The following is a 12,720-nucleotide window of genomic DNA, read 5'->3' as shown; positions in this document are numbered from 1 at the left end:
TATACCTATCCATGGCCCTCATGATTTTATAAACCTCTATAAGGTCACTCCTCAGCCTCTGATGCTCCAGGGTAAACAGCCCCAGCCTATTTAGCCTCTCCTTATAGCCCAAATCCTTCAACCCTGGCAATATCCTTTTAAATCTTTTCTGAACCTTTTCAAGGTTCACGACATCCTTCTGACCAAAACTGCAACTTATGTGGATATTCAAATACATCTACTGGCATGCATTTATTTATGCTGCTTGTTACCTCCTCAAATAATTCTAATAAATTTGTTAGGCTTGATTTACCCTTTATGAAGACATGTTGACTGTGCTGGGGTGGGGGAGTCCAGACATAGAGGGCAAAGGTTTAGGGTGAGAGGTGAAAATTTTAAAAGGGACCCAAGGGGCAACTTTTTCACACAAAGGGTAGTGCGTGTATGCAATGAGATGCCAGAGGAAGTGGTGGAGACTGGTACAATTATGACATTGAAAAGGCTTTTGGATAGGTATATGAATATGAAGTGTTTACAGGGATATGTGCCAAGTGCTGGCAAATGGGACTAGATTAGGTTGGGATATCTGGTCAGCATGGACGAGTTAATAGATAGACAATAGGTGCAGGAGTAGGCCATTCTGCCCTTCGAGCCTGCACCACCATTCATTATGATCATGGCTGATCATCCTCAATCAGTATCCTGTTCCTGCCTTATTTCCATAACCCTTGATTCCCTTGGACTGAGGAGTCTGTTTCCGTGCTGTACATCTTCATGACGATGACTCTATGTAAGTGCAGAAGTAGGCCATTCAGCCCATTGAGTCGAGAGTGTGGTGCTTGAAAATGAAGGGTTTTGCCCGAAATGTCAATTCTCCTCCTCCTTGGATGCTGCCTGACTGGTGGTGCTTTTCCAGCATCACACTCTCGACTCTAATCTTCAGCAGCTGCAGTCCTCACTTTCGTCCATTCAGCCCATTGAGTCAACTCTGTCATTCAATGAGATCACAGATCAGATAATCCTCAACTCCACTTTCCCTCCTTTTTCAGATAAATCTTGATTCCCTTACTGATTTTAAAATCTGTCTATCTCAACCTTCCATATCCTTAATGATCCAGACACAGCAGCACTCTGTGGTAGAGTACTACAGATTCACTACCCTCTGACAGGAGAAATTCCTCATTTCTTAAATATGTGACCCCTTTCATCCGCCACAAAGGGAAGCAATCTTTCTGCATCAACCCTGTAAAGTCCCATAAGAATTTTATGTTTCAATAAGGTTGTGCGTCATTTATCTAAATTAAACGAGTACAGACAGGCCTGACCTACTCAACCGCTCCATAGATTATGTATTTACAAATACTGTGTTATTATCCTTTGGAAAAAATGTTACATTACAATGACAGATGTACCACTGAAAGCAAAAGCCACTCATTACAAAAAAAATGTTCAATTCCATCGAAACACTGTACGAGACTGATGATAGTGACCCGTCTGATAGAAAGTTGGCCAAAGGTGACTTTAAGCAAAGGACCTAAACAAACTGGAAGACTGTAGAACTGAACGTAAATGGTCTGGTAAGCAATCGCTAATCGGAATTTGATGTCCCCAACCAAGATGAAGCTGCATCGTGAGCAGCAAGTACAATATACAAGTGTCTGCTTTTAGTTTAATCTTTTTTGCATTCATCAACAACTCTGTAGATTATTGCCTTGTCAGTCACGGCTCAGTGAATTGCCTCTGATTCAGAGGTTCTGCATTTTTAGGTCTGCTCTACGTCTCCATAGATGCTGACTGACCTGTTGAGTATTTCCTGCTGTTTTCACCCCGAGGGTCCACTATGGTGCAATTTCGACCTGACTTTATTTCAGCTTTTCATTTTAAATAAAATCGTTGATTTTTTGGGGGGGATGAAAATAATACGAGAATCCTTAAATTATTGTTCAAACAGCAGGAGCTCAATATTTTGTTTTAAAATGAATATCCGTCGAAGTATCCTTTCTTCGGGGAAATTTAGTGTGCCGACGAGCAGCCACTCCTGGTGGAGAGAAAGAGGTGAAATTGATTTTATTCTATGACATGTTTCTTCAAGCTGTCTGTGAACAGAGTCAACTGAGAGCTGGTGCAGTGGCTCAGCAGTCACTAGGAGGCGCCATCCCCACGCGCTCAAACAAGCAACGACGGTTACAAACAGGCGGTATTAGGCCAGTGGCCCCTGACTTGTGGCGTACTGCTCTTTCTTCCAATTAAATTCTCCATTTTAAAAAAAGTTCCTTGCGGTTTTAAAAACGAACTCAATTCAGTCACTACTAGTCATGCAACACAGAGGAAAATGGCGTCGGCAGGTACCCGGGAACATGAATACCATCTCCATCGTCAACCCTGCGTTTCCAGCAGGGCCCGGGTAACGGAAGATCCCAGTGACGCTCTTGTGATTGACGTGGCAGCTGAGCAATGACAAGCGGGAGCGGGCGGGTGGGCCGTTGGCCTTTGTCCAATAGGTATGCGGGGTGGGTGGAAACGGGAGCTGTCAATCAGAAGGTGCTGACCAATGAGGGGCGGCGTGCTGCGGGGATTCAGAGTGAGGGGCCGCTGCACTCCCTCCCAGCCTCCGCCTCCCCGCCTGATCTGTGTCTCTCTGTTTCCGTTCCTAGTGCATGGTGGGCGAAGGGAGGAATTGTTGGAAAAAAAGAGGTTAGTAATTTTTTTTTACCCAGTATGCCCTATTTCTTTTACCCAGATCAGCCAAGGTTTTAGTTGTGTGGGGTGGAGGGGAAAAGTGTCGGTCAGGCAAAACATGGACTCGAGGGTAGTTCGGTTACTGTTTGGAAGTTAGTTTCTTCTGATAGATAATTAACAGTCGCTTCCCTCTCTCTCTCTCTCTCTTCCCACCCGCCCCCCTCCCTCTCCTTGTTGTTTGGTGCTCGGTACATTTTCAAATTTATCGCTCCTAACTACCAACCGCAGGAACTGAGCGGATGTTGCTGTGAACCGTCACTGACCCTTTTTATTTATTGCACATTTTTTTCCCCCACGTTTTCCTCACCACAAGGACTGGCTGGCTTTTCTAACGGGACCTTTTATCAAGTTGACAGTGAAAAACAGTTTAACCGTGACACATTGTTTTGGGTTGTTACCTATTGTGCCCATATGAGTTGGCCGGGCTCTCTCTCTCTTGAGAGAGCTGCGAATGATGTTGAAGAGAAATACATGCAAGAGGTGTTGGTTAATGTACACTTTCTATCGACACCAGAAAAGAATTGTTTGGGTGAAGGGTTCTGAAGCCGAAAGAGTAGCCCTTTTTGTTCCAGATATTGATCTGGATTGCCATTAGTTTCAGCTTTCGTTCTTTCGTACATGCAGTTTCAAGATCTACATTGTTCAAAGTAAACTCCCTTTTTCGTTTATAATGACAACAGTTGGAAGTGACTGAAACGCTTATTAAAATGGGTGTTGAGCATTAAATCCTAACTTTGCACAAGAATGTATTAAAAGCTTTTACAATTGTTCTTTACCACGATTGGCCACATATCGATGTTACTTTCAGTAAATTGCATATATCTTGATAACTGATTTTTTGTTTAATTTTCATCTGAAGCTATAGTTTTATAGGTCAGTTAATCAGTAAACAATTTCTATGCATGACTAAATGGCTTTTGAGATCACTATGTCATAGCAAAGAACTGTTTCCATCTTTTTCTTGAGTAGGGTGTCTGTTGCAGTTTACACATGAGGACTACAGTGGTTCAAGAAAGCAGCTCAACATCACCTTTTTCAAGGGCAACTAGGCGGGGGCAATAAAGATGCTGGCCAGCCAGTAATGGCCACATCCCACAAGTAAATAAAAACTTACTAATAAGCATAAGTCAAAGGGTTAGAGGTGTACAGGATGATTAGGGGTTTAGATAGGGTTGACCACGAGAACCTTTTTCCACGTATGGAGTCAGCTATTACGAGGGGGCATAGCTTTAAATTAAGGGGTGGTAGGTATAGGACAGATGTTAGGGGTAGATTCTTTACTCAGCGAGTTGTGAGTTCATGGAATGCCCTGCCAGTAGCAGTGGTGGACTCTCCCTCTTTATGGGCATTGGATAGGCATATGGAGGATAGTGGGCTAGTGTAAGTTAGGTGGGCTTGGATCGGTGCAACATCGAGGGCCAAAGGGCCTGTACTGCGCTGTATTTTTCTATGTTCTATTAAACACTCACCATAAGGAAAAAAAAAACAAAGTCAACCAGCGCCTCTGTGTTACAAACTAACTTTAATAAGAGATGCCAAATTGAGTATTTGTAATTTAAAAATCTTTCTCTTGGTACTATTGCAACTCACTGGATGAATGTGCTGGAAATCAACCCCTTCTCTGACCCAAGCCATCACAAAATCTAATATAGAGAACAGAGAGAGATATTCCAAAATGTAGGAAATTAGTTTTGAAAAGTCATTGGAATCAAAAAAGTACTAAATGTATTTATGTACCGTCTAATATTTTGATACTTACATGTGTATTTTCTTTCTGTCTGAAAATACACCTAATAGGTTGGATTGCCTAGTCCATTTGTTTAGGCTGTCACCAAACCCCTCTATCACAGAGTGTAAATTTAATTGGTAGGTTTTAGACTAGATTCCGTACAGTGTGGCAACAGGCCCTTCGGCCCAACCAGTCCACACCGACCCTCTGAAGAGTAACCCAACCAGACCCACTTCCCTCTGACTAATGCACCTAACACTAGGAGCAATTTAGCATGACCAGTTCACCTGACCTGCACATTTTTGGACTGTGGGAGGAAACCGGAGCACCTGGAGGAAACCCATGCAGACACGGAGAGAATGTGCAAACTCCACACAGACAGTTGCCCAAGACTGGAATTGAACCTGGGACCCTGGTGCTGAGAGGTAGCAGTGCTAACCACTGAGCCACCATGCTGCTGCTGACATTAATGGAATTGTGCAAAATAAATTTGATCAACCTTGATGAACTTGCTTTGGAAATAGGTCTGCAGTTAAAATCTACCATCTAATTTACCTAAATGTCTAAAGATTATAAAGGAATAAATACAAAGATGTTTCCACTTACAAGGAGACAAAAGCTTCAAGCTGTTACTAGTATAGTCAGTAATATGTGGAACATTTATTTATAAAGATACTACAGAAAAACATACAGAAGCCAAAAATATAAAGAATAGCATGGATTTCAAATGGGAAAATCATACTTGAACAATCTTATCAAGTTAACAACCAAAGGAATGTTAGATAAAAGCAATGCAAAAAATGCATGATATCTGGACTTTCAAAAAGCCTTTGATAAGGTCATAATTGAATCAAACTAAACATTGAGGCTTTTTCTGCAATGATGGAATTATAAAGCAGTGAAGTTATGTTACATTTGAATCAGTCTTTTATTTCTTAACTTGGAGTACTGTGCACAGCTTTATCTCCATAATTGGAAAATATATAGGGGAATTGGGGAAGGTTCAAAAAGATCCAGAAGGATTCTACAAGAACTGAGTGGATATACTTATGAGGAAAAGCTGAATAATATAGTTGGGCTCAGATAAATCCGATAGGAAATTTAAGAGAAGTTTCTTTACACTCGCAATGTGAGATGTGCTCCCAAAAGGATTTGTGAAGATGAAAAGCATAAATACACTAAAAGTGAAGCTAGTTACATGTGAGGGAGAAAGAAGAAAAGAATATTTGGACAGGGTTAGAAAATATAGGATCAGAGGCGATTCACATGGAGTATATACACTTAATATATATTATCTGTCTTCTAGAAGACTGTCTTTGCTTGGTTTCACTCATCCTTCCTAATACTCTGGAGGAATGTTTACATTATGATAGCTGTTTTTCTCGCATTCCTTTTAGCTCAGTGAGACTTACTCAAAATCGATGTCGTCAGATTAAATAATCTTCATATGAAAAGGTTTGGAGTAACAAGCAGTGATGATCATGCCCTTTGGAGTACTTAAGAATCCATTCTTGACCCCTTGTCTTTTTCTTCTAATCCAACTTTTTGGTGATATCGTTCATAGGATGTGGCCAGTATATATACGTATTTTGATAACCAGCCATGGGAGTTTTTAGTCTCTCATGGGGTGAAGGTGTTCTAGCAAGGCCAGTAATTGTTTATTTTTATTTGCCCTTAACAAGATAGTGGTGAGCCGTTGCCTTGAACCACTGCAGTTCATCAGGTGCAGGTATACCGGCAACGACTATTCAGTGAAAGAATGGTGATGTAGTTCTAAGCTAGAAATTAGCACCACTGCACAGAGACTCTGATTCAATTCTAGTCTTGGGTGACTGTGTGGAGTTTGTATGTTCTCCCCACGTCTGCATAGGTTTCTGCTGGCTGCTCCAGTTTCCTCCTTTGGTCCAGAGATTTGAAGACTTCATCAGTTGGCCATGCTAAATTGCCCTATGGTATCCAGGAATGTGTAGGTTAGGTGAATTAGCCATTGTAAATATGAGGTTATGGGGATAGGGTGGGTTGCTCTTTGGAGGGTCTGTGCAGACTTGATACGCCAAATGGTCTCTCTGCACTGTAGGAGTTCCATGATTCTATGATGATATTCCAGTGCATCTGTTGCCCTTGACAATCTCTGGTTAGGGTTGAAGATTTGGAAGGTCTGTTGAAAGAAGGTTGGTGAGTTGCTGCAGTGCATCTTGCAGATGGTTTACATTGTTGCCATTATACAGTTGGTGAATAGAGTTAATATTTCAGGTGGTAGATGGGGTTCCAGTCCAGTGGGTTGCCCAGTCCTGAATATTATCAAGTTTATTGAGTGTTGTTGGTGCTCAACTCATCCAGTCAAGTGTAGAATATTCCATCACGCCTTTGACTTGTGCCTTGATGATAGAGAGGCTTTTGTGTACCAGAATCTGACTCCTAGTCTCTTACCTGTAATCACAGTATTTATGTTGTTGGTCCAATTCAGTTTCAATGGTAACAACTCACCCCCCCCCGCCCATTCCTCCAAAAAAAAGCTTGTAGTGGGGGTTCAGCAGTGGTAATGTTGCTAAATATTGGAGGTGATCTTTGCATAGCACTTGCATGGCATTAGTTTTACTTGTGCGATTGGCATTTTATACTAAACCCCAAATTCTTATTTGGCAATAGCTGACAAGAAGGAAAATAATTAATTTGAAAGGTAAACTATCAATGTTTATTTGACATTTCTTAATACTTAGCATTCTACTAGTGGAGGGACAGCATAATTCACAAGTACAATATGGTCAGCCTATCCTTCCTCCGGAACCCTGGTTTCTTCAATCACAATATCCTTTAATATTTTAACTTAGCCAACTTTAATACATCTACAAATCACTTTGCAGCTTTAAGACTTCATCTTTAGTTTCGTGGTCCTTAATTGCTAAAGCTTCTAATCCACCTTAATTGCTGGAGCTACACACAGCTTCCAAATAAATAAAAACAAAATCCTGGGGATGCTGGAAATCAGAAATAAAAACAGCGTGCTGGAGAAACTCAACAGGTCTGGTATCATCTGTAGAGACAGAATAAGAGTTAACCAAGATGAGTATTCCCAAAATGATTAATATGTACTTTACTGATCCCAACTTCTAGATTTTTACGGCAATCTAAAATCTGAGATAATTACTCCAGCAAATGCAAACTCCTAATCATGTGCTTTACTCCTAATTTCAAAGTTCCCCCATATAAGTATTTTCTAACAAATATAAGTATCTTCTATCACTCAGCAAATGCAAAAATCTTAGCAATGCATTCTATTTTATACCTTTTTGTTGAAAATAATTTTGTAATATTTTAACCTAAATTTATGTACAAGTGTCAACAAAACCCACAATTATTTCCAATTCTTGACCAATGGGAAAAATATTCTTCGCTTCTGTGTGCTCTGACCACCTTGCTTTGAGTCAACTTGGCCACCATTCTTACTGCTAACCATAACTTGTACCTAAATAGGAGCCCTTGGTCCCCTCCCAACCAATACTTCAGGGTTGTTTTTATAAAGCTGCATTCCAGTATCTGACACTTAGAAAGATGTACACACTAAGACATTCCAATTCTAAGCTTACAAATAGTACAATGTGACAACACAGATATCTCCACAAGATGAAGTCTAACACCTGTCACTTATCTGCCCAGACCTGAGTGTTATTCAGTTCTTGCTATGGGCTATGATGTCTTCAGCAAACATCCTCACTTTGGACTTTATAATGTATAGGAGGTCATTGATGAAACAACTGAAGTTGAAACTGAAGGTTGGAGCTAGGACAATATTTTGAAGAATTTAAACTTGTGTGTTCCTTGTGTTCTTCTGCAGTGCTGTTCTCGACCTGAGACATTTGACCCCCCACCCCCCCGAGCCACAGCCAGCTTCTTTCTTGGTAGATATGGTTCCAGCCAGTTTCCATCCTGATTCCCATTGACTCCAGTTTTGCTAAAATGTTTTGATGTTACATTTAGTCAAATGTTGCCTCAATTTTTATGTCAGTCAGTCTCACCTCACTTCTGGAGCTCAGGACCTTGACCATCAATGAGCAGGTTATTGAAGTGTAAATTTCACTTGGTAGCATTGTCAATGACACTTTTCATCACTTTTTCCATTTCATCACTGTTTATCAAGAGTAGACTGATAGGACAAATCCAATTGGTATAATTAACAACCTGTGTTTTATGGACAGGACATACCTGGGCAGAGTTGGAGCTGTGTTGAAGTATCTTGGCTAGGGGAACTTTCAATTCTGGAGCACAAATCTGCAGGATCACTGCTGGTTTATTCTCAGGCCCCATAACATTTGTTGTATTTTGTGCTAACAGCTCTAATTAGATATCGTGGAAAGTCAGTTTTATGTTCAAGTTTGGCATTTGTGATGCTGGGGAGCTCAAGATGAGGCTGAGATGGACCATGGAATTGGGACTTCTGGCTGAAACTATTGCAAATTCTTCAGATTTGTCTTTTGTACCAATGTACCAAGAACCCATATTGTTGGGAATAGGAACTTGATTTGATCAGTTGTTTAATTGTCCTCAATGTAAGCCTTGATGTGACCTCTTGGTCATGGGATTACTTATTTCTGTCTATTGTCTGTTGTTTAGTGCTGATGTGGTACTGTGTTGTCGCTTTACCAGTCAATTTCTCATTTTTAGGTAGTCCCAGAAATAGTCCTGATATGCTTTTCTGCGAAGTTGAGTTAATAACCTAACTTGATGGTATTGGTAAAGTGGGGGATGTGCTAGGCCATGAAGCTATTGATGGTAATTCAGTACAATTCTGCTGCTGGTGATTGTTCACAACACCTAATGGGTGACCAGTTTTGACCTACGAGATCTGTTGTGGATCGATCCCATTAAATATAGTATTAGTGCCACACAGCACAGGGGATAATATCCTCACATAGACATCATGTCCACAAAGATTGTGATGATAATTCCTATCAATGCTGTCTTGAACAAATGTATCTACAGTAGTAGATTGGCGAGAAAGTTATCAAGTGGACTTTTCCCTCACCACTAGCTGTAGGTCTAGTCTGCCAGGCTTGTCCTTCAGGGCTTGGCCATTAATGGTACCACTGTTGGCTATCATTGATAATTACAAAAAAATTAAAAATAAGGTGGTGCTGGAGACAAACCAAATGACTAACATGCTAGGTATAAGAGATGCATGCCAATGCTCTAACCAAAATAACTTACTTATTGATATCTTAGTTTTTTGCAATTAGCTGGATTATAGGTCATCCCTTCACTTGCTATTTAGCTGTTGACACTTGACACACTTGGTCACCCTGCAGAGACCAATTATTCTGCCTGTTAACACTCCACTTACGCCATTTTAATGGTCTTTTGATTGAGAGACATAGAGGTGTACAGCATCGAAACAGATCCTTCAGTCCAGCTCGTCCATGCCGACCAGTTATCCTAAACTAATCTTGTCCCATTTGCCAGCACTTGGCCAATATCATTCTAAACCTTTCCTATTCAATTACCTGTCCAGATGCCTTTTAAATGTTTAATTGTACCAGTCTCCTCCATTTCCTCTGGCAGCTCAGTACATGCACAACCCTCAGCACGAAAATGTTGCTTCATTAGGCCCCTTTTAAATTTTTCCCCTCTTACCCTAAATCTAAGCCCTCTAGTTGTGGACTGCTCCACCCAGGGAAAATACCTTGTTTAATTACCCTACCCATTGCCCTCATAGTCTTATAAATCTCCATAAGGTCACCCCTTCAGCCTCCGAAGCTCCAGGGAAAACAGCCCCAGCCTATTCAGCCTCTCCCTATAGCTCAAACCCTCCAACCCTGGCAACATCCTTGTAAATCTTTTCTGAGTCCTTTCAAGTTTCACAACATAGGAGGGAGACCAGAATTGCATGCATTTTCCAAAAGTGTCCTAACCACCGTCCTGTGCAGCTGCAACATGATCTCCCAACACCTATACTCAATGCTCTGACCAATAAAGGAAAGTATACCAAATGCCTTCTTCATTATCCCATCTACCTGTGACTCACTTTCAAGGGACTATGAACCTGCACTCCAAGGTCTCTTTGTTCAGCAACGCTCCCCAGGACCTTACCATTAAGTGTATAAGTCCCGCCCTGATTTGCTTTTCCAACATGCATCACCACACATTTATATAAATTAAACTCCATCTACCACTCCTTGGCCCATCTGATCAAGATCCCACTGTACTCCACCTCCAATTTTACTAAATATACCTCCTTTGTTCACATCCAGATAATTTATATAAATCATGAAAAGCTGTGAACGGAGTACCGGTCCATGTGGCACACCACTGGTGAATGGCCTCCAGTCTGAAAAGCAACCCTCCTCCACCACCCTATGTCTTCTACCTTTGAGCCAGTTCTGTATCCAAATGGCTACTTCTCCTCATATCTAACTTTGCTAACCAGTCTACCATGAGGACTGTCTGATTTTCAAGTCTGTGCCTGGATGCTCTTCTCACTTCACCTGACAAAGGGGCAGAGCTGTGAGAGCTTGTGATTTCAAATAACCTGTTAGACTGTAACCTGGTGTTGTGTGACCAATCTGACACCAACACCTCCACATCCCGGCCAACAAATGATGTCTGGCAAACTTCTCCCTGTGTTTTTTCTCTCCCTCTCTCCACTCTACCAGAACAGTTCTAGAATTTGAGTAAGTTTGATGATTGGGTCAAAACAGTTTATTTCTACAGATAGTTCATCTATCTTGTGTGGACATTTCATGCATTCAAGTAAAAAGCTTTTAATTTTCATTTCTTACTACTGTTCTCTGCATGGACCTTATTCACTGATGAATACATGTATAGATAAAGATTTACTGATGAGCAGGGAAAGACTGACTCTCCAACAACTTGAATGATTAATCCAGAAGTAATTGAAAGAATGAGGAAGGAGGTTAAAAATGAATTATTGGTTCAAAGAATGAAATGCTTTGAAATCGACATTATCATATTCTTTAATGTTGAGTTGATCAGCATGTGATGTAAACTGAGGTGTATGGTGAATGGGAGAGATTAGGGCTGCGAAATTAATTCATAAAAGGTTTGTATGCTCCTTTGTTTCTGTAAATGTGATTTCTGTGGTTTACTTTTTAAAATTTGATCTTGGGATGTGAGTGACATTGGCAAAACTCCTTATTACCCATTCTTAGTTTTCTCGTGAAGATGTTGTGCTTGAACTGCTATAGTCCTTGTGACAGTGAAATTTTCACAGTCCTGTAAATATGGAAGGAATGGTATTTAGTTTCATGCCATTCTGGCTAGATTCTAACAAACAATTATCATGTCATCTCTCATACAACCTCTTTTGCGTTAACAATTGTAATGGAGGAAAGTTCTGTAAACTAATGATAACTTGCTACAGTATGTCCAAACCTTGTGCAAGAGTGAACATTGATTCTGTAGCAAGTATGCTAATATCCAAGCTACTCTGTCTTAGTTGATATTGAGCTTCTTAAATGCTGCTATAGATGTACCCATCAAGGTTGAGTTTGTATCACAGTTTAGAGCTAGGGAGGTTACAAGGTAAGAATTTTTAGAAACTATCCACCTCCTGCCCTATATTTTAGCTATATTATTTTTTATAAATATTTTTATTGAAAATTTAACATTTTTACAAGTTTACAAATAAAAAACCCAAGTATAAACATTGATATACAATTAAATCTTAAATAAATAATAACCAAAATCTATCAAACAGAAAAAAGAGATACCGAGAAAAAAACAAAACTCAACTAACTACTAATCTAACCTACAATTAACCAGAATGTATGATTAAATCTTTTACATTATCCAGGGAAAAAAAAACGATATATAATACAGAAATTGAGTAATGAGATACATGCTCGGAATGTATTAACATCAAATCATAACAAAACCTGTATTCGTGCGGGAGTCCTCTCCCAAGGGGCCCCGGACCAGCCAGGTTCGCCATCTCAATTAAATAAAAGCCCTTGTTAGGATGGCCGAAATATCTATATTTGTGTAATTCAAGAAGGGCTGCCATATTTTATGGAATAATGCGGTCTTTTGGTGCACCATATTTGTAAGGAAGTCAAGAGGAATACATTCCATGATTAATCTGTGCCAATTCGTAAGTCCAGGGGGACCCTCAGCCACCCAGTTTACCAAAATATTTTTCCTTGCACAGAAAGAGAGAATAGAAAATAATCTCTTCCCGTGCAAATCCAGGGAGGGTAAGTTTGAAAAGCCCAAAAGGAGAGATACTGGATCCACTTTAATTTCCGTTCCTAAGATTTCTG

At 40.4% G+C, this 12,720-nt stretch overlaps 1 protein-coding gene across 6 annotated transcripts in view; it reads left to right on the top strand.

The window, feature by feature from the left end:
- The first annotated feature begins 2,575 nt into the window (after positions 1-2,575).
- znf143b (zinc finger protein 143b) overlaps positions 2,576-12,720 on the top strand; it is a 102,868-nt gene continuing 92,723 nt past the window's right edge. For all 6 annotated transcript variants that reach the window (XM_072592277.1, XM_072592276.1, XM_072592275.1 and 3 more), the window contains exon 1: positions 2,576-2,673. In XM_072592277.1, the coding sequence (XP_072448378.1) occupies positions 2,637-2,673 (37 nt within the window). In that variant the 5' untranslated portion in view covers positions 2,576-2,636. The remainder of the gene's footprint in view (positions 2,674-12,720) is intronic.

Source organism: Chiloscyllium punctatum, chromosome 22 (genome assembly GCF_047496795.1).
Source record: "Chiloscyllium punctatum isolate Juve2018m chromosome 22, sChiPun1.3, whole genome shotgun sequence".
Classification (NCBI taxonomy): domain Eukaryota; kingdom Metazoa; phylum Chordata; class Chondrichthyes; order Orectolobiformes; family Hemiscylliidae; genus Chiloscyllium; species Chiloscyllium punctatum.
This window is presented reverse-complemented; position numbering and strand designations above follow the sequence as displayed.